This window comes from Poecilia formosa, unplaced genomic scaffold (assembly GCF_000485575.1).
Source record: "Poecilia formosa unplaced genomic scaffold, Poecilia_formosa-5.1.2 Scaffold140, whole genome shotgun sequence".
Classification (NCBI taxonomy): Eukaryota; Metazoa; Chordata; class Actinopteri; order Cyprinodontiformes; family Poeciliidae; genus Poecilia; species Poecilia formosa.
This window is the reverse complement of record NW_006800079.1, coordinates 1,566,084-1,588,316: the sequence shown is the minus strand read 5'-3', so window position 1 is coordinate 1,588,316 and position 22,233 is coordinate 1,566,084. Positions and strand designations below refer to the sequence as shown.

Genomic DNA, 22,233 nt, shown 5'->3' with positions numbered 1-22,233 from the left:
CTCTTATTAGCTCACTGCTAACGTCCTGTCTCTTCTTTATTTTTTAAATGTCTTTCCTTTCCGTTTAAAAGTTGAGGGTAAAAATAGGGAGCAAGACGGCAGCAGAGAGACATTTAGATTTTTGCCTGTTTCCCGTTTCTGTTTGCAACAGCCTGACAAATGAGACACACTTGGATGGGGCATGACTCACGCTCTGCTTAAGTGTGTGTGCTGTTGTTGCCAATGCAAGTGTGCGTGTGCGAGTGAGTGTGTAAAATATATTTAGCAGAGAGCGATGAGTCACAGCAGCAGAAGCAGCAGCAGCAGAACTCTGGGAAGGGATTATGTTACTCTGCTGCTGCCGCTCATCAGCAGCCGTCTTACTGCTGCCTCGCGTGTGGTCCTCTGATTTTAGCATAATTTATGCCCTCACTGCTACGTGAGATTGGAAAATACGTGCCGTCGTACCGTTTCGAGACTCCTCTGCTCTGATAAGCTTCTAACCCTGCAGCTACAGAGGAAGGCAGGAATTCATATGAACATTATGGCTGTGTAACATGACACAATAGTTCTCGTCTTTGTTATAAAACATGACTTATGCATAAAATTGCAAGAAGTTATTATTACAACTATGTTTCACAATAACCAGACTTTATTCTGTTCACTGGCTGTTTCTGTGTTTGGTTTTGTGGAACAGCCGCAATCTCTGAGAAAACTGTGCTGTGAGGTTTTCCTTAAACCTTTCTCACTTGCAAAGTAGGCACTCTGAGGTCTGAGAACATGGGGAGAGATCGCAGAGGAAGTCACGGGATTCTTACACACTGTGAGGGCGTAATAAAATTGATTTTAGGATTTTCTTGGTGAAGTAAGCATAGAAAGTACTGGATAAGTCCCGGCTTTTTTCACTGGGCTTTAAAGTTGGGTGTTTATTCACTTTATTTTTTCAACCTTGCTTTGCCTTTCAGAAACCTAATACCATCTGTCAAGTTTTAATTGACAAGATGACATTACCCAGATAAATTATTGAAATGCAGCACCTATTGCCCTTATTGTACAGTCCAGATTAAACCCCAAATACCCTTATTATGCTCCACAGATTAAACCCTGAACCCCTATCACTCTTATCACCCTTATCATACTGCACAGATTGAAACCGACCCCTTATCGCCCTTACTGGCCTCTTTATCCAAATTATTGTAGTTGTGATATTGAGCCCCACCCCTAATCATGCAAATTCAACCCCCTTATCACCCTAATCAACCCCCTTATAACCCTTATCGTACACCATAGATTAAGCCCCACTCCCTTATCACCCTTATCAACCCCATTATTGCGGTCCTTGTACTCGTCATTTTGAACCAAACACTTTATCGCCTGACCTTTTCACACCACCAATTTCCCATCAGACTTTCACTACACCCATGAGTTAACCAACTGAAACAGAGCGAATGGAAAATTGATGGTGCAAAAAGGAAGATAAGGGCAATAAGAGTGGTAGGGTTCTTTATTTATTGGAGTATTTTAATCCATCAACTTGTTAATTAAAATTTGACGGATGGTATCTATATTACTGTTTTTCTTGTCTTGCCTTGGTCTTCCTTCTATTGGGGGCAGTCAGTGGATGCTGAGGTGAAACAGTACCCACAACTCTCCATGCTTCATGTGGCTTCAGATTAGAGATGACCAGAACAGTATTGTTCCATTATATTACTTTCCATATTTATGGAAAGTATATATTTCCATAAATAATGGAAATATTTATGGGAAGTAATATTTCCATATATTACTCCACCACTACACTCTGAGCTACAGAGACATGCTCTTTGGAGTGACGAATCGTGCCTCTCTGTCTTACATCTCAGTGGGTGAGTTTGGATTTGGGAGCTGCCAAAAGGATGGTGTAATGTCTGGTGCCGAGAGAATTATGGTTTTAACAAAATAAACTCTTGTATTTCATCATACCAAGTCATTTGGGGTAATTTCATACTGTCAACCATGTGGGTTAGGGATTTATCTCCTGTTGTTTCAGCATGACTATGCACCACTGTATGGTCCACAATCACCTGAATGAGGGGGTTTGGTGTGAAATAACTTGGTAGGTCTGATCCCTACCTGATGGAGCATGTTTGGAATAAGTTAGAACGAAGACAACGAGGCAGGCCTTCTCGTCCAACATCAGTGTCTGACCTCACAAATGAACACACTTCTATATCTTGTTGAAAGCTTTCAGAAAAAAGTGTTTGCAGCAGGGAAGTCAAAGTTCAGATTTCAGAAACTTAGAATTTTTTGGGTCAGATGTTTAAGAGTAGATCCATTCATTTAAGTTTTTATCTATATCTATTTAGATTCCATAAAGGGTAAGTACAAACAAGATCAGACATTTATTGCCACACAGTTCTGTATTGCTGCAGAGGTATTTTTGCCAGGTTTAAAAATGTGACATTTATGTGATAAAAGGCAACAACTGACTTTATATTGTTCCCTTTTGCAACTTCTAGGTTGAAAATAGTGAAAATCTCCTTCAAGTGCAAACAGTTTTTCATCCAGCTGAGAAGAGAGGCGGTGGGTGTACACACACACACAAACATGCTCACGCCCTCACACAAACACATACACACCTCTAGACCGACTTTTCCCACCCACTCCTCAGCAACGAAACAGCTGGAGTTCAGACACTGCTTTTTATTGGGTCAGCTGTATGAACCTACCTTTGTAAAGGTGCAGCATTTCAGCTGTGCTGCGTCTGTATCCGTTTGTGTAATCAGGTGTCAGATTAACCCCCTGCTGACTTTGTCTGAACATGCATTAATCCCCTGCGTAAATCCTTTGTTTCACATTTGAGTCTCTTTGTTTTCTTTCAGCATTTTGTCACTGTACAACTATTTTTCTTGTTTTTTAAACCATTTCTTTGTTAAAAGAGCATTTTTTTATAATTTTTTGGTGGCTGAAAACTTACAAAGCTTAAGTTTAGCAACATAAATAACTCTAAATATTTTTAAAGCAGTTTAAAAGTGTTGTGATGTGACAAGCTATAAAGGGCAATGCTTTATGCCTTTGTGCTTCCAAATAAGGACGATATATAAGAGTAGAGTTGGACAACAAAAACTAGCCTTAGCACAGCTGAAGAAAAAGATTAAAAGTCTTTTGCACATGTTGCCTTTCAGGCTGTTATCTGGAGTTGGAGAAATTACAGGTTAAGATTAGAAAAAAATGAAATGCCATGTGCTGCTAACTGCTAATGTTGTAATGTTTACTGTTCTGCCACTGGTTTCTCTGTCTGTCCAAGTCTGATGTTGCCTTGGAAGCGTCTGAACTTTAAAAAGAAAATCTGTTCAGATAACTTTTATTAGATATTCACGAGGTATGGTTTTCATAAGAAAGTTAATATGCAGTTTGGAAGTGTGTAGAATTTGTTTTAAGTTTTTTCTGGGGACTAAAATGGAGGATGAAAAGTATTTGGAATTTCTGACTTTGTCCCATTATCTATCCATCCATCCAAACCAAGTAGTCGTCCATTCATTAGGCATCCATCATCCATCATACATCCATCTGGCCATCCGTTTGATTATTTGTTAGTTTATGCATGCATCCATCTTGCATCCATCTTGCATCCATCATCTATTCGTCATCCATCCGTCCGTCCGTCCGTCCATCCATCCATCCATCCATCCATCCATCCATCCATCCATCCATCCATCCATCCATCCATGAATGAATGAATGAATGAATGAATGAATGAATGAATCTGTTTGGCTTTTTTGCTGCTCCACTCATCCATCTGGCTTTTGTTCGGTCGTCCATCCCTTCATTTGACTCAGCCCTCCATAAGCTGCTGTGTTTCTTCCTGCGTGCAGGCAGAGACTCGGGAGACACTGCTGGGCTTCAACATGGTCAACTACCGGGCCTGTAAGAACCTGTGGAAAGCCTGTGTGGAGCACCACACCTTTTTCAGGCTGGAGCGGCCCATACCCCCACAGAAAAACTTCTTCGCTCACTACTTCAGCCTGGGCTCAAAGTTCAGATACTGGTAAGAAGATCATCCCAACATGTTCTCCCAGAGGAGCAATTTTTCCCCTGTCGTTTCTCTTTGGTCCAGACATTGTTCTCCATTTTCTTTAAAAAGTTTGACCTGTCATAAAGTTTACAGACTAACAATGATGCTCTGCTCCCTTCAGATAGAATTCATTAGAAATGTGTCTTTTATCCCCACAGTAAATTCACCCCATGCGAACTCCGTTTCATTTCACAGCTAACCTTTTTCAGTTCCCTTTTCTATGAAAGGCGGCTGTGAAAAATGAAGGGAGGCTTGTGATGTATTATTGAGTAGCAGTGATGCAACGTGAGCGAGCCTTGTCTGATGTTTGGCTCAAATGTGTTTTTGCCCTCGAGATATCTCCACACTTTCCTATAAAGATCATTTTTGGAATCACTTCTGTGTTGCAGTTATGATGTGACTTTGGTTTAATACAGATTTTTAAAACTGAGGAGATAGGACTTGCAAAACTAAATTCTCGTTTGTTTTTATAGTTCTTAACCTTGTTAAACAGTTCCTAAGAGGAACTGGGTACTTGAAATCCTTTCAATGAAATGACTTGAAAATGCTTTCAATGTGTGATAGGGCCTGGATTTGTGTATGAAGTCATAGAAAGTGCACAGTTTTGTAACAATGTTCAATCTGAAACTTGATTAAAAGCCTAAATTTGGAAAAACATTTGCAGTTCTAAGCAAATTTTTTTTTTCTTTAACACAAAATAAAAAGATACAGACTCATTTTTTTCCACTGTCTGAAGTTAAATCAGATCACTCTTTTCTACTTTTGGGTTAGAATTACTAAAAATATTTTCTGTTAAATGCCAGAAAATTGTAAGAGAAAGGTTTTTAGAGATTTTTTTTGTAATTTTCTTTGTATGTTGTGTTTAAACATTTAATTTGAGCAAGAAGGTCGTTTACCTTCACATGCTTTGTTTGGATTGTTTCAATATAATTAATATTTATTAGTCCTAATGGCTCAGTGACTTAATCTATGTAATTAAAATAACAGTTGGCTTATAATTTATATGTTAAAACAACTTTACTAAAATTGGGGTGTTTTTTTTTTTTTTCTTGAAACAGTTAAGTGTTGTTTTATTTTAGCTGTACAATAAAACCACATTACTGATAACAGCAATAAATTATGTCTTTTTTATGATCTTTTTTATTGTTTTTAACTCCATATTGTGGTACTGCAAAAGTTTCATAAGTTACCTTGAAAATGCTTGAAAAGTGCTTAAATTTCACTGTGGGAAAAGTGAACAATATCCATATTAAGTACTTAAATCACTTTATTAACTGTTGTTTTCCTTGTTTTTCTCTTTAGTGGGAGGACAGAAGTGCAGTCTGTGCAGTATGGAAAGGAGAAAGGGATCAAGGACAGAGTTTTTGCCAGGTAGTAAAAACCTTCTGTCCTTTGTGGTTACATGGAAGCAGCCTAATTTCCTCTTCCGTTACGACTCAACTTGACTCCACTGTACTCACTTTTGCTTTATGGGCAAATTCTGGTAGCCTGCATTTATTAACGGCTCATCAATCTACTCAATAGTCAACATGACTCAATCGATCGGTGTTTATGTTTCAGCCAAAAGGGCATCAGTTTGACGCCCTGGTGCCTTAATGTGCTAACACTTTAACCAGCACACCTTTCCCTTATATACTCGTTTGGGATTCATCAGAATTATTTTTTTTAAATATACACCAATCATCTCTCTAATCTTGCTTCCTACTATTTTCCATCTCTTGTCAAACAACATCAACACATTTAGGCACAGACTGAGTCCGAGATGAATGTTTTAGCTCGTCAGTTCCTGGAAATTGTGAGGCCTTGTTCTACTTTTATAGTTTTTAAAGATGCAGTTGTGTTGAAATCTGTGGGAAGTTTGAGGACATTGAACTCCTTAAAATGTCAAACTCCTCAGAAGTGTGTCATGATACAATTCCCCACATAAATTAGCGACAGCCACCTTTACATATGCATCTCAGCTTAGATGCAGCATGCCGTGAACAGGCTCCTTCTTTAGCAAAAGGCTTTTGTGGCTTAACCATTTTTTTTTAAAGGTACCAGTGACTGTCAAGTCAGCAGTCTTCACCATAATGTGGTCTTAAAATAACATTTCTGTTATAAAAATCTCTTTTTATTGGTAATGTTTGGAGAAACAGAACTGGGTTTGGGTTTTTGGAGAAATAAAGAATGAACTACATCTCTCTATCGGCAGTAACTCTATATAAAATATGACTTTCATGTTTTGAATTGAATGACTTCATTAAATCAACTTTTTAGTGATGCTTAGTGATATACTCGGTGTCATTGTCCTACTTCGCAAATAATCCAGAATTATTTTCATCAGTTTAAGTTGCATTTTCTTATTTCTGCATGTAGACCTCAAACTGGCCTTCATTTTGTTCTTCCTGTCAGACTAAGATTATACATATATGTGTGACAACAATTCAGTAAATGAATGTGTGAACCACAAGAACTATGAATAAAAACATGACATTAACATGTGTACCAATGTGGTTGATCAGGCTAATTCCAGATTAGAAAAGCAGGGTTTTGATTCTGAAACAGAAAGTGTTAGGTTCTCCACCCAGCATGTTCACACACTCACAAGTAGCTGCTATTCTTGCGTTAAAACATCTTCAACACTCTTCATTCTTCATTCTGTGAGGTGCCTGATTTTTTTTTTCCTGTTTTGCTTTCGTCAGTGGCAGTTACAGTATCATGCCTACAGCAAGGACACAGTACAGAAAACGTAAAGAAAACTAGCTGTCGTGAATAAAGTGGAGGCAAGCTGAGTTTCGTTTTTAGTTTGGTTGTAACTGGAAATCGACATTTTCTGAGCAGGTCTCCCAGCAAGCCATTGGCGAGGAAGTTGGTGGGCGGGACCGACTGGGAGTCGGTGAGCAGGAACAGCCTATCAGACGAGAGACTGGAAACCCAAAGCCTGCCCACACGTTCGCCACCTGGAACGCCGAACCAGTGAGTTCTAATAGATTTTTAGTCCTTCGTGATTTTTTTTTTATAAAGATGATGCATAATAAAATGCCTAAGCCGCCTTACAGGTTGTTGCATAGGTTCTAGATGTAGGAATGAATTAGGTTTGAGTATACAGGGGTTTGCAGATGTTTACCCCTTGAATTTGTTCTTGTTTTGTCAAATTACAACTAATTTTAATGTATTTTATTATTATTTTAATATTTGGCTAAAAAATTTAGAGCCAACAAGATTTTTTAAAATATTGGTGTAATGGATACATTTTTTTGTTTTTTATTTTATTTTATTTTTATGCATGAAATAAATTTTGTAACAGATTTCCACAGCAGAATAACATTGAAAACTTTCTTTTTTTGCTTTTTATTTGTGAAAATCATCTGCAAACATCAGCAACCCATAGAAAAATAATTATTAATCCTTTTTTGTAAATGCTGTATGTTTTTTAAAACCTAAAGACAGAAAAAATAGTATATTTAGTGTAATAATAGTATATGTTCATTCAGAATTTTAATTTGTTTTTCCATGAAAGGTTGTGTAACATTTGTGGCTTTGAACTAGTTTTATTTACCTGGACTGAGGCAAAAGTGGCTCTTTGTTTTGTGTAGGTTGCAGATCTCTGGTTTAGCACATAAACCCTGATAGAACATAAAGATATTTGTGGAAACGTTCAAGTGATGCGAGTAGTTTTGCAAAGCAATTTCTCTGTAACCGTACTGAACCTGTTGAACACAAACCAAAAACCTACTTCTCTAAGCTGCATTTCCATTGACCAAATCCTTGCACAAATTGAAGTTACTAAAATAAATTTGCTGAATTGAAATGCACTGGTTTTGAAAACACAAGTCTTGTTTTTCGATTAAAAAGTTTTTGGGCTAAGATGAGGTTTACTGAAACACTTTTCTCACAACACATGAGTCGTGTGATCAACAACCAGATGTCGAAACTGGCAGAAGAGACGAAGAAAATTACAGGAAGTGGTAGGAGGATGATGGGGTGGCAGGTTTTTTTAATCACTTTGCGTGAACAAACTTATTCACGTGTAATTTTAATTGCGCTTCTTATTTAATGGAAATGCCACAATTGCGAAATTGTGTATTTTTGACATTAGTGGAGCATCGACAAACTTTTGTGCACATTTGTAATGGAAACACAGCTACTCTTCTAAACTATAAAGTGCAACAATAGTGCCATAAACACGATACAATAAATTTTAAATTCAAAGCCAATAGAACAAAAATCTAAAAATGGCAAATATAAACTCTTCTGGTTGTTCTGTGACGCACCAACGCTGACTTTATGTTGAAATTAAACCTCTTTTGTTTGTCTTTGCCAGGAACTCGCTGTTTGTCCAAGATGGCACACGACTACGCCCGTCGTCGGTTGGCCACCTGGTTGATCATGTGATCCACGCTTCGCCCAGCCTACCTGTCTTCTCCTCCAATCACAAGTCGGCGTCGTCCACGCAGGCCAACAGCATCAGCCTGGACTCGACACCGTCAGTCGAGCTTTTTTTTGCTAATCATCATTCTCATTTGAATATTTCCATTCCTTCCATCTTCCTTTCTTCTTCTTTTCAAAACAACGTCTTCCTCCTCGGGGAAAACATCAGCTTTGACTTGGCAGAGCATTAGTTAGATCATAATTTCACTGCTTCATAAATAAAACATCTCCTCAGAACAGCCAGCCTTTAATTTAGCAGTTACATTTTCCTCATCAGCGCTAGTCTGTCTGTTCTGCTGCGCTGACGGGTTTATTTTTGTCCCTTTAAACGTCTTTCGGTGTCTGTGGCTTCTCCCAGCAGTTCACACCCTCTCCCAGTGTCACTTAGCTTGCCCCGCTGGAAAGATGAGCCTTTGAAAAACAGCCCGTAAAATGTGTTTATAGCAGCAGAGCAGGGTGGAGGAGATTGAACAACGGGACTTAAGTAGATCTGGATTCATCCTCAAATTGCTCACGCACTATAAAATATCTGGTAAAGTTCTTTAAGGTCCCAAATTGCTGTTTTTAAAGTCTGAAGGGGAGAGCAAAGAATTAAAGAGTTGCAGCAGTTTTCAGAGTGGTGAGGTTGAATCAAAGTGTCACTAACTGTCCAAAGCCAGAGTCACAATTATTGGCCTCCTACCGGCCAGGATAAAATAAACTGACTAGAACATAATTTTCTTAATACTTTCCTTTTTCAAGTTGATCAGAGTGTCCTACAAAGTTTTTTTTGAAGGAGACAATTTGAGGAAACAAACTCTGGTCTGTTTGAAGCACAGCTGTGTTGTAAAAACTGCAAAAGATTGAGCTTCTTAGCTATGAGCGCTCCAGGAGGATCAGTTGAGAAACAAAGTATAAATAGCAAAGTGGAAAAGCAACTGAGGCCCACTGCTGAGCAGGGTGGAGGATCTGTGATGGTGTGGGCCTGTTTTTCTTCCTAAGGTCCTCGAAAACGTGTAAGAGTGAACGACATCATGGACTTGCACAGATCTAGAGTCAGAAACAGCCGCAAAAACATGTACATATGGATCTTATAGCCTTATTTTATTTGACCTAAAATTGATTTATTAATACTCATGTCTGCACAGTGTGAATGCTTGAACATCAGTCAAATTCTTCACTTATGGAAAAACAAAACTTTTGCCGTCTTACAGAAAACTACAAGTAAGTTGTCAAAATGACCAGAGTACTAACACAATGATTAATTAGACACAAAATCAAGCTATTTTCATGATTATTTCAGACCTCAGACCTAGATGTTATAAAATAATTATCATATGTCAAAGAATTCTCTCTCTGTATTTTCCAATCTTGTTAAATATTTTTGGAAAGAATGTGTGAGATAATGTTAATTGCACTAAAAATTAGTTATTTAAAGACTTATTTGCCCACCTTTAGCAGAGGTCAAGTAACCTTGGGTGGCATTGCATCACACAGCATTTTTTAATAGATTCTTCAAGTTTTATGAGCTTGTAATCTATACTTTTCTGCATTAAAGATGATCTTTAGCGCATAGCCTTTAATAATTATCTTGCTGGTGTTCATGCAATGCATTATATCACACTGTTGGTGTTAAATTTAAAGTGAATTGAACTCCACATAAGCAGTCTGTGTTAGGTGTTTTCACTTGTTGGCACGGTAACCGTAACGGTGACAAATGATGCTTTTTCAATCCGTTCATATCCACTTTGGCTCTTTCTAATATCGGATATTTCTGCAAACCTCCTAAGTTTTAGTTATATTTTAAAGCTTTGGTGGCTCTAATGTCTATCTTTCACCAGCTCATTATAGCGTCTGTGGAAAAGATTTGGTCCCAATCCACTTCCTTCGTAATAACCATCTGATTGCTGCAGATTATAATGCTGCATTTTTTCCTCTCTGACAATTTATGTTCCTGATGGAAAAGACTAAAAATGCAACTGCAGATTTGCTATCCTGACTGATTTCCTGGTTCACCACTTTACTCAAGCCTATAATCCAGATCTTCCCAACGATTTTCCCTGATTTTCTGTGCTGAGAGTCTACATTTCCTCTGCAGGAGAAGCAGTTGCTCACTCTGCGATTCACTCAGCAACACAGAAATCTAGATATTATACTGTGTTTTAGTTGAATCATGCTTTGGGTGTGATTGTTTCTCGAGTTATTTTGCTGATACACCTGAAATTTGTGGGTTTTTTTAAAGCTTAGTGCTCAGTTTCTTAATCTGGTGTCTGATTAGTTTTAACTGAATCTGCTTAACAATCCTCTAAACAGATATGATTTCTTCTTTCTTACTGTTTAAACATTTAAACAATGACACAGACGATTCCAGACTTGTAGAATCAAGAAATATCTACAACAGAACCTGTATGTCGACATGAAGTAGGCAGTAAGACCTAGAAAACTAACACAAATCTAAACAACGCAGATCTAAAGAAAGCATTGGTGCCTATCTAAAATTAAGGCTGTAAAATGTCTTAAATTTATTTAAAAAACTATTTTGGCCTTAATCACATATCTTAAATTTTGTTGTGGGAGAACTATTTACAATTTATCATCTTTTGTACATTTCTGTTGTAACACAGATCTTAAAAAGGCTGCAAGTCTTAAACTTGAGTTGGTGAAACTTGCAGAAACCCTTCTGGAAATCCTTTCTGCTAACATCATCATCAATATCGATTCTTTGACTATAATTCAATCAATCAAGTTTATTTGTATGGCACATTTCAGCAACAATGCAGTTCAAAGTGCCTTACATCACAAAAACACAAGAATACAAAATCATAAAAGACACCATACAGTCAACAATTAAGAAAACCAGTGATGAAAATTACATTTTAATGAATGCAGTGTGTCTTTTATTATGCAAACTTGGATGATTTGTGTTACGACATTTAATTTCCCTTTGGGAATTGAGCTGAATATAAAAAAATTAGTTTGATCTGAATCATTAAATGTGAAAAGTAAATGACTGGTTATACGTCAGACGTGCAGATGTTTGCAGGTCCATTAGGTGCGTCTGCCTCGTGTCTGTGGCGATCACAGTAAAGGAGGTGGACGTGCCATCTCGGCTCCGTCCTGCTGTGCACCGTCTCAGCCTGACCTGGTTTTGACCCGTAGTAAATGTCAGCCTGTGTGCGTCTGTTTAAGACACAAAGTGGCACCAGTTGCAGCAGCCAAAACAAATGCGATGCTTTTTGACTGATGCTCCCTTCCCCCAAGGAATGCCGTTTCGTAGCCTTTTTCCCCTCACACAGAAACGCACACAGAGTGAAACGACGGGCTTTTTAACCCACAAAGGAGCGAGCCTTGACGCTGCTGAAAGCTTTAACTGACTGACCATGTTGTTTCCCCCTGCGCACTAATGGTCTTTTACTGTCTGCTTGATGGAGATGGAGCGTGAGGGGTGCTTGTTTTCCTTCCCTTTGCTGCCTTTTTATTGAGGTTAATGCACTGGGACAAACAGTTATTACCCCTTTTCTGTCTACTTTTTCCTCGTGCTCATTTATACTTCTTTTTCTTTTCCTCTTAAATAAATTTACAGTATGTTTGGAAATAAATTTGTATAGTAAAAAAGGCTCTAGCATATCATGCAAAAGAAACATCAGGATACGCCTTGTAAATACTTCAGTTTTTCCTCTGTATCTACTTTTTTTATTGGAAGGCTCTGCAACTTTTACAACCTAAAGAACCGGGGTTTTTTTACAGGCCAGCCAAATAAAACTTGTCCAGAGCTGCAAATGTTGCACAACTTTTGTCTTAAACAAATATCTGCCATAGGAAACTTGATAGTTTTACTTCAATTTTTAGGATTTGAAGTAAAGATAAACATCAAATTGAGCAAAAAGAGGATGGATATATTTTCTCTGTGGGATGGAAAATTATGTTAAAAAAAAAATTAAACCTAGTGGCTTTAGAGTAATTCCTTATGGAAATTCAATTCAAATATTGACTTCTGAATAACCTGTGTTTGTTATTTCTAAGTTTTAAAACATCAGCTGGCTCTTTTTCATTTTTAGCCGGGTATTAAGAGCCATTGTGGAAGGACCCTTACTCTACTGTGATATAAACATTTTCCATCTTTTTCTTCTTCTTCAGGTCTCCCGATGGGGTAGATGGCCAACCTCCAGCTCTGCCTCCGAAGCAGCTGAGCAGGAAAACTCTGAGCCAGATCATCCAGGCCCATTCGCAGCAGAGCCTCCTGGACAACCACCTCAACGAGATGTACGACGTTCCCGTCAACGCCGACAAAACCACGGTCAGTGAGCCCGATGGAAGCACTCTTAATGCCTCGCAGAACATTGTTTATCTACATATTGATAATGGGGTTGTTAGTTGACACACGAGGAAAAAAGTATTAAAAATAAATGTAACTTTTGTAACAGTATCACAGCCTAATATAGACACATAAAAAAACAGAAAAATTAAATCTTTATTTTGAGCTTTAAAAAAAAAACTTCAATATTTAGCATCCCTGCCTTTATTACCTTGAACCAGGTCCGACAAACCATTTATTTATTGTTTTGGCGGTATGTGTTGGATATTCCACTAAGAGGTCCAGTGGTGATTCTTTTTCAACTCTGTAGCAAAGAACAGCACTTTTCTATTTAAAATCTCCTGGTTTATCAGGGTTTATGGTGCCACGCGCTCTAAAACGGCCAGTAGAAGAAAAACAGGCCCACAGCATCACAGATTCTACACTGCAGCTCAAAGTGGAGAAGAAGTGCTTTCCCACACTTTCTGTCTGTTTAGGCAAGATAAATATCAGTCCTTGTTTTTGCCTGGTTTGTGACAGTTCCAGTTTTTCTTATCTTTACTTTCTCTGACTGTAGATAAGGGCAACTTTAGTTAAGTACCTATTTCATGAAGGCTTTTTACAACTTAAAACAAATCAGTACAGATCTGACTTTCTTATTTATCTTTCTTTTTTTTAAGAGTTGCTCAGAGAAATGGGTTTCTGTGTCACGTTCGCAAAACAAAAAACAAGAATGTTTTAGATTATTAATTAGTCATCACTGTCACGTTGATAACTTCGCAAAAACAAAAGTTAAATTTAAAAAAAACTGTGTCAGTTGCATTGACTTCAAGAAATCTTTGAAAGTGAGCTCAAATTAAAGGTTGAGTTTGTCTAAAATATTAATTATCGGAACATTTTTCACCATAAACATTGAAGCGACTTTATACTAATTCATAAAATCTTCCCCCATCAGCATAGCAGTTATTTTTATATGCTTGTTACATAACAGGACTAATGTATTCCAGGAAATACTTATTCTTTTTGTGCAATGCTAAAATGTATTTTTTTCCAACACATTTTCTGCTTTGTGTATAAGACAATGGCAGAAAGAGAGCTTGTTTATTCCTTAAAATTACCTTTGATCTGACAATAATACCTCATAGAGTATGCTTCAAAAGGTGTTAATGCTAAAATGAAAATGAAAATGTTTAATGCTATAAAACAGTCATGCAGCTTTATGTCACTTTTTGCCCCCTTGTGGTCGAATTAGACGCATTCATGTCTTTGATCTCCCGCACATCTTCAGTATTTATAACGAATGCGGGTCTGTTTGGATACAAGTCTAACTGTGTTGTGTTTTTAATGGATGCTTTCAGCTGAACGGAGTCGTCCCACACGATAATCTGGTCCTGATCAAGATGAGGCCCGATGAACACGGACGTTTCGGCTTCAATGTCAAGGTTAGCTTTAATCCTGTGGTTTACTGGATCAGTTATTAGTCTGCAGCCTTTAAAAAATATATATAAAAATTATTGGACTTTTGATGTGTGTGTGTTTATCTCCAGGGTGGAGCTGACCAGAAGATGCCCATCATTGTGTCCAGAGTGGCTCCGGGAACCTCAGTATGTTAACGACTGAAAGATCTGAGCAGAAACCTTTCAGGACGATGAAAGATAATTTTCTTGCCTGTTTCTGCCTTTTCAGGCCGACCTCTGCGTGCCTCGCCTTAATGAAGGGGACCAGGTGGTTCTAATAAATGGGCGGGACATCTCTGACCACACCCATGACCAGGTGGTGATGTTCATCAAGGCCAGCTGTGAAAGCCACTCTGGAGAACTCATCCTACTGGTCAGGCCGAACGGTAAATTACTATTTACACTAAAAGCAAAGCTTCTGAATTCAAGTACTCCTAAAAAACACAGAGAAGTTAAAGGTTTTATGCTGTAGTTCTGATTTTATTAAAAAAGCTCCAATCCTATTTTTCTGTATGCTTAAAGCAGCTGATAAAAGAAGTTAGAAAGGATGGTAGAATCAGAAAGATCAGCCGTACTTGACTGTTTGAGGCTAAGCTACGGATTTTGAAAGAGTTCTTCACACCAGGATGAATGCCTCATTTCAATCATAGCTATGGAATTGTACAACTGCAACCAGGTATTTACAATTAAATATATGGCTGGAAAAAAAAGACAAAAATTGAACAATTTATCCATGATGACTGTTGTTACATTCACCTTTACAAATACGAAGCACGGTGGTGGCAGCATCATGTCGTGGAAGGTGTTTTGCTGCACAAAATAGATGGCATCAAGAGAACAAACACATTAAAGGGAAAAAATTGAAGCAACATTTTAAGAAATCAGCCGTATTGTTAGCATGCTTAAGGACAACAAAGTCTATGTTTTGCAGTGGCCGTCACAAAGCCCAGGGATCAGTCAATCTGTTTTGATCAACCAGAAAATTGAGCTGAAAGGATTTAAAATGGTGTGTGCAAGTGAGGTTCCTCTGACATCTCAACTTGAAACCTAAAATGTATGGATTTCTTCAAACCGGTATCTCTTGGAAACCTTCATTACAGCCTGATGCAGAAAAAATCTGGTACCTCGTTAAGCATATAAATGCTTTTCTTCTTCTCATCTTGAGCTCCAGAAAAAGTTGTGTGACTTGCTTCCCTGTCTTCCAGCCATCTACGACGTAGTGGAAGAGAAGGTCGACTCCGAGCCGGAATTTCAGTACATCCCAGAGAAGTCCCTGCAGGATCCCACCCAGCTCGACCAACATGCCTTGAGGGACTCCATGGTGGCTCTGAAGGAAGGCCTGAGTAGTGGAGCCATTCTGGCTCAGTTTGATGTAAGGAGAGCCGGTTCACGCAGTCAGACTGGCCGCATGCATCGGAGAGGGAAAGGCTTATCCTGCTGATCATCTCCATCTTTGATCCCACAGCAACTGTACAGGAAGAGGCCGGGGATGACCATGCTGTGTGCCAAATTACCTCAGAACGTTTCCAAAAATCGCTACAGAGACATCTCCCCATGTACGTGTTTGCTTACTTCCTCCCCTCACACTCGCTCCCTTCTCTGCTTGTTTTCATCTTAAATTTTAGAGCTGCAGCTAATCAAATTAATGGGATAAAAAAAAATCCACATTCTGCAGATTTTTCATTTCACCACTAAAGCCCTTTTTTTTTTTTACACAATATTAGATATAAAATAATAGAATATGAATGCATAATAAATAATTTAATTCCTTTTTTTAAATAAGAAAATAAATATTTTATTGCCTAAAATCCAGTAACAGCATTACTTTAGTGAATGCTTGATCATTTGCAGCAAAGGATTTTTCATCTGCCAAGAAAATATTTCTAACATCAACACATGAAAAGCTTTCTGCTTGACTTAGCATCAGTACAGTATAGGGATAATCTGGTGAATATTTTTTTGGGATTAACAAATTAATAGTTTATTAACAAAAGATGCTTAATATGAGTTTACAGATAAAGATTTTTCATCTTGGTTTTTTATTTTTATTCAACTTTTATTTTACTACAATACAAATCCATTGAAATTAAAATCTACTTTTCAAGGGCTAGAGGCAGGAACAAATACAACACACAAAAATGTAAAATGTATATATTGTTGTACAGTTTTGCCCTAATTACTGCTCTGAGTTCATTGTTCTTTCAGAAAATTAGTTTTTTTTAGTCTGTATCCTCCAGTTAATGATTAATGGATTACTAAATTAGTTGAGCATTATTTCAATAATCAAGTAATCACGATTAATAATTTCATCCCTACTAACTGTGTAGCCTCACTCCTTTTATTCTCTAACAGATGATGCCACACGGGTCGTACTGAAAAGCACAGACGACTACATAAATGCAAACTACATCAATGTAAGCATCTTTCATATGTTTTCATTGTAGCTCAGCTGTGACAAAGCGATACGTTGACATTCTTTCTGACGTTTTCTGCTGCATGATGTTTTCCTCTGTGCAGATGGAGATTCCTGCGTCCAGCCTGATAAACCGCTACATAGCGTGCCAGGGCCCACTGCCCAACACCTGCCCTGACTTCTGGCGGATGACTTGGGAGCAGGGCTCGTCGATGGTGGTCATGCTGACCACACAGGTGGAGAGGGGCAGGGTACGTGACACCTACATACCAAAACACAATGACGCTTCTACTGGAGATTTGATTTCAGCTTCCAGGTTTTGTTTCAGTGTGAAGTGAGTTTATACCAGAGAGTTTAGAGTATAAAAAAGAGAAATGTTTCTAGACAGGATCCGTCCTGTCTAGAGAATAGACAAAGCTGTTTAAATCCTGTCTGTCCATCCATCCATCCATCCATCCATCCATCCATCCATCCATCCATCCATCCATCCATCCATTCATTCATTCATTCATTCATTCATTCATTTTCTGTTATCTGTTCATCCCTTTTTCTATTGTCCATCCATCCATTCTTTGTACTCAGTGGATTTAATTGTCCATTTCTAAAAGTCTAAACTTCTCATGCCTTTCTCATATGAATTGCCTGCCTCATTTATTTTCTCCCTTTTCCAAAATATTTAGTTGGAGACTGGAGCTTTATCTTTGCTGCATCTCTTCATTCATTCAGTTTCCATGGAACAAACTCATGAAAGAGTGAAACCGGCGTTGCGTAACAACATCGAACGCTCCAGAAGCAGTGTTGACACCTGCAGGCTCTCAGAATAATCTGTTCGGCGCACAGATCTGACCGGAACCTTCCGTCTGTGTTTACAGGTGAAGTGTCACCAGTACTGGCCCAACCCAGACAGCAGCGCCACCTACGGAGACTTTAAAGTCACGTGCCACAACGAAGAGGGCAACTCCGCCTTCCTGGTGCGGGAGATGACTCTCACTCACTCACAGGTAACACAACACACACACATGCACACGCACACACACACACACGCACACACACACACACACACACACACACACACACACATACACACACACACATTCATTGAACCAAACAGACTTAGAAACGAGGTGCATTCAGCTTGCTGAGAACCCCGAAGAGGTGTGTTGCCATAGTGACCAGTGTGGGCTGTTCTTTTTCTGGATCCCACTGCCGAGCGCCGGTCTCATGCTGTGGGAACTGGTTGCCATGACAACGCAACCACCACAGTCGGTCACGCTGCAGGAAGAGAGAGAGAGCGAAAAGATGAACTAACTGGAGGAACGAGGAGTGGGATGAATAATGTTTTGTTTACAAAATAGGGAATATGTAAATGAAAAGTTGGCTTTAGTACCGCGCATGGGCGTTTTAATGGATCTGTGCTTTTGATGATGCGATTCTGAACTTTAGACTGTATCTGCCGTATCTACTCACATCTCAATAGAGCATATCCTGGAAAAACAAAGTCTTTTTTATTTGTCTAGTAATTTTATGTGGTGTTTTTTTTTTTCCCCCAGAGTGAACAGCAGAGAGAGCTCACTCAGCTCCAGTACCTGGCTTGGCCGGACCACGGCGTTCCTGATGACTCTACCGATTTCCTGGACTTTGTGGCTCTGGTACGAAGCAAACGGGCCGGACAGGACCAGCCAATGGTGGTGCACTGCAGGTAGACAATCTCTGAATAATGACAGTAGGAAGGCAGACATGTATTGTACTTAAATATCTTTCATCTTCAATCATTTTCAAGTCATTTTCTTTTCCAGGTGATGTGAAAATTAAAGCACTTCCCCTGTTTAAAAATAAAATCTTATTGGACATGACATAATTTGGCATATATTGGTAAAAGAACAGTCAAATAAGGTAGAACACTTGAAATGTATGCAATGTCCTTGTTGGATTTCTATCAACTTTGACATTTTAGTAGTTTGCTGGTCTGGAGCATAGGTGTTGGCAGGGGCGCAACTACATACTTTCTGAGGTGTATGCGAACATCTGATCGCCGCCCCTAACCCCAATGATATAAACTTGGACAATTCATCTTTAATTAAAGTATCAATAATAATAAATGTACATATATGTGAATAAATTGCTGGCTACAGGGCAATATTTCATCATTTAATGTATAAAGGAGTCAAAAAGCCACTTCTGTTGGCCTGTGTCTAGAACCGCCTATTGGTTATAAGATTCATTACAAACAATCAAAAATCAACTGTTCTGCAGAGACAAAGTTATAAATAGGTGGAAAACATTTAGGACAGCTGCCAATCATTTCACCATGCCAGAGATAGACCTGCTAGTTCATCCTAAGGAGAATGTGCAGTCTTAAAAAATATGGCAAGGAATGGCAGTATATACCATCAAGCGGCCATTGTTCTAGAAGAGCATATTCAATATTAGTTTAAGAAAAAAAAATATGACCAATTATTGCATTTTGGAAGGATTCTTAGAACATGTTGGTAAAAAGTCAGGACTGCAACATTGTTTTTAAATGAACCACAAAATTTTTTGGTACAATTTTCTCTAAAATGTTTAAGTTAACAGAGTGACGATGTTGGAACAAGATAAGCCATGTCAACCAAAAACCAAACAACTTAAACACTTTACACCAGATGTCAGGCACAGTGGGAAATCCCCCACAGATTAAGGCAGGGAGTCATAAGCCACGCCCCTTTGATTCCACAATTCCAGCTGCATGATCTGAAAGCTCACACAGCCTCATGATCTGAGCGGACAAACATTCTGTACTACAAAAATACTGTCAGAAACGCTAGAGGGTTAGTTAGTTAGTTAGTTAGTTAGTTAGTTAGTTAGTTAGTTAGTTAGTTAGTTAGTTAGTTAGTTAGTTAGTTAGTTAGTTAGTTAGTGTGAAATCAAGATGTTTTTTTTATCACAACAAATCGATTTTCACTCAAAGAACAGTTTTGTCAAAATGAACATTAAAACATCATTTTAATAAAAAGATCATAACCTGATATTTAGCCACCTAAGAGGTTAAAGAGAATTTAATTTCTTTCCATTCTTCTGTTTTATCTTTTTTTTCCCAGCGCTGGGATTGGTCGAACTGGGGTTCTGATCACCATGGAGACATCATTGTGTCTGATGGAGTGTGGCCAGCCTGTGTATCCTCTGGATATTGTCAGAACCATGAGAGATCAGAGGGCCATGATGATACAAACACCAGTAAGTAGAGTGGCCATTGTGATCGCGCAGCTGCTTCCTCCTGAGTGCATCCTTCTTTGTTTCCTTTGTTCTTCCCCTGTTTTCCTCCTTTGTGTCCTTTGTTCCTTCATTTATTTCTTAATTTCCTTCTTCTTTGGGTCTTTGGTTTCTTTCCCTCTTTGTTGTACCTCTTTTCCATCCTCATGTTCTTCCTTTTTACCTTTCTTATAGCCTTCCTTATTTCTCTTCTTTATATCTTGCCTTCTTACTTGGATCTTACCTCTCTTTTTTCCTTGTGTTTTTCATTTTGTGTCCTTTCTTTCTATTTTGTTTTCCTTCTTGGGTCTTTTGTGTCCTTCCTTACTTGCTCCCTTCCTTTTGTGTCTGTTTCCTCTTCCCTTTTATGCGTAATTCTTTCTTTGTTTAATGTCCATCTATCCATCCCAGTTTCTGGATTTTGCAGGTTCCATATTTAAATCTTTCCTGCTGTGAAAATACTTGCCATAAATTCACAGTGTAATGTAGTATTTCATATTAAAAATGAACCTAAATGATGGGACGCAGGGCCCTTGTAAACAGAACAGTGCTTTTAATGTTCTCTTCTGTTTTTGTGCTTTTTTTCTACTCAGAGCCAGTACCGCTTTGTGTGCGAGGCCATCTTGAAAGTGTACGATGAAGGTCTGTTCAAGCCCCAAGCAGCGGCCGTCTACCAGCTGAAGGAGAAGCCGAGGGAGGAAAAGGCTGAGGAGGAAACGAAGAAGGAAGCGAAGAAAGAGGACGGAAGAGAGCCGGAGAAAGTGGAAGAGGAAGCAGAGGCAGCTGTGGTGGAGCTTCTGGAGGGAGGCCTGGACGAGGAGGATGAGGACGACGACGAGGAAGTGGAGGTGTTGGACGTGGGGGAAGTGACGGAAGAGGAGGAGGAGGAGCCGAGCGTCGCGAGCTGCACCAGCGTGACGAGCGAGACCAGCGCGAACCCAGATCCGGATCCCGTTCCTGCTGACCCCTGACTTCAGCATGGAAGTCGCCAGGAGGAGGAGAAAACAGAAGCACTGTTGCACTTTATGCCGATAAAAACGGAAAAAAAGGACAAACATGAAAACGCTGAACTGAAACGACAACAAAAAAAAAAAAAACTAAACAGAAATCCAGCTGTGTTGAATAGGTACAGTGACGGGGTGTTTTATGATCAGGGTTAGAAGACAAGTGTACAAAGAATAAAAAAAAGTACGAAAAAATAAAGTTTGGATTGGGAAATTGCTGTAGTGCCATAAGTCCGAAGGGGAGGGGCTTCCCCATGGATGAAAAGCTCTCCCGACCTTCATTTTTGTTGTTTTTTTTCTTCTTCTTTTAACCCAGAGGGGTCATCCTGTCCTCTTCTAAGCGAGTCTGCCATACGGACCTGCCTTTTTTAAAGTCCTTTTAGCTGATACAGAAAGAAATCTTATCTTTTGTTCCTCAGACAGAGTATTTATTGTGTTTTAGTTTGTGTCAAACCCTGTCCACTCAACAAAAAAAAGCTGTATGTTCTGTTTGTTTGTACGAGTCTAGAACTTCATGCTTTCCTGATTAAATCTTAGCTAGTGAAATAGTGTTACGCCCCCTGCTCCATTTTGTTTGAGTTTTTTTTTTTTTTCTTTTAGTTTTGGGGCTTTTCAAGGGAGAAAAAAAACTGCAGTGATTTAATTTATTGTATTTGATTTGAAATCTTTCTCCGCTTTTCTTGTCTACATTTTTGACAGCATAGACTCACAGGTGGATGGCTGAAAGCACTTTTTCACCTCTTTCACCCAATGCTGTGGCAGGTTGGGTACTTTCTCATGCTCTGTGTTTTTGAGCTTGGACACACACAGACACGCAGACACACACACATTCATAGTTTGCAGTCCTCAGGGCCTTTGTTTAGTGGAGATCTTTATTTAATTTCACAGCAGTATTCAGACAGAAAGAGAAATAGTTACCTGAGCTAGAATCTGAACTCAGCAACTGGGATCACTTCTCGTTTTTTTATCCTGTCAGTGTTCCTGCTGAAGTGTCCTTGAGCCAGACACCAACAGGAAAGCCCTGCATCATTCCAGAAGAAAATCTTCTGTCTGATCAAAATGAGTTTTGCCACACAGATACTTCCAGGTATTTCATGCATTTTTCTTTTTTTTTTTTCTTTTTTTTTTTGTTTTGTTTCAGAGGTGGTTGAAAAGCTGCTACAGATTTTATGCAATCAGTATTTGTTTGTTTTTGAGGCGCATCAACAGAAGTTGTTACAGTGAGCTGATCTCAACCTTTGAAAAAAGGGGTGAGTGAAACTCTACCTGTTTTGAACTGGGTTGTGGCAAACAGGAGCTTAGTTGACAGGAAAGACTTCAGAGGCAGCACAAACCTTACACATAATCATTTTTCCATCTTATCTTCTCCAGAGCGTTTTACATCAATTGTGTTTGAGTGATGAAAAAGAGAA

General features: G+C 38.8%; 1 protein-coding gene across 1 annotated transcript in view; it reads left to right on the top strand.

Annotated features, from left to right (window-relative positions):
* Window positions 1-21,035, top strand: part of ptpn4a (protein tyrosine phosphatase non-receptor type 4a) — a 35,724-nt gene extending 14,689 nt beyond the window's left edge. Inside the window, exons 9-25 of the mRNA XM_007562724.2 lie at window positions 2,478-2,541; window positions 3,834-4,006; window positions 5,336-5,404; window positions 6,857-6,991; window positions 8,340-8,501; window positions 12,563-12,722; window positions 14,078-14,161; window positions 14,267-14,323; window positions 14,406-14,562; window positions 15,382-15,548; window positions 15,642-15,732; window positions 16,529-16,590; window positions 16,694-16,840; window positions 17,462-17,590; window positions 18,140-18,288; window positions 19,667-19,802; window positions 20,411-21,035. Of these exons, the coding sequence (XP_007562786.1) occupies window positions 2,478-2,541; window positions 3,834-4,006; window positions 5,336-5,404; window positions 6,857-6,991; window positions 8,340-8,501; window positions 12,563-12,722; window positions 14,078-14,161; window positions 14,267-14,323; window positions 14,406-14,562; window positions 15,382-15,548; window positions 15,642-15,732; window positions 16,529-16,590; window positions 16,694-16,840; window positions 17,462-17,590; window positions 18,140-18,288; window positions 19,667-19,802; window positions 20,411-20,788 (2,320 nt within the window). The 3' untranslated portion in view covers window positions 20,789-21,035. The remainder of the gene's footprint in view (window positions 1-2,477; window positions 2,542-3,833; window positions 4,007-5,335; window positions 5,405-6,856; window positions 6,992-8,339; window positions 8,502-12,562; window positions 12,723-14,077; window positions 14,162-14,266; window positions 14,324-14,405; window positions 14,563-15,381; window positions 15,549-15,641; window positions 15,733-16,528; window positions 16,591-16,693; window positions 16,841-17,461; window positions 17,591-18,139; window positions 18,289-19,666; window positions 19,803-20,410) is intronic.
* The last annotated feature ends 1,198 nt before the right edge of the window (window positions 21,036-22,233 follow it).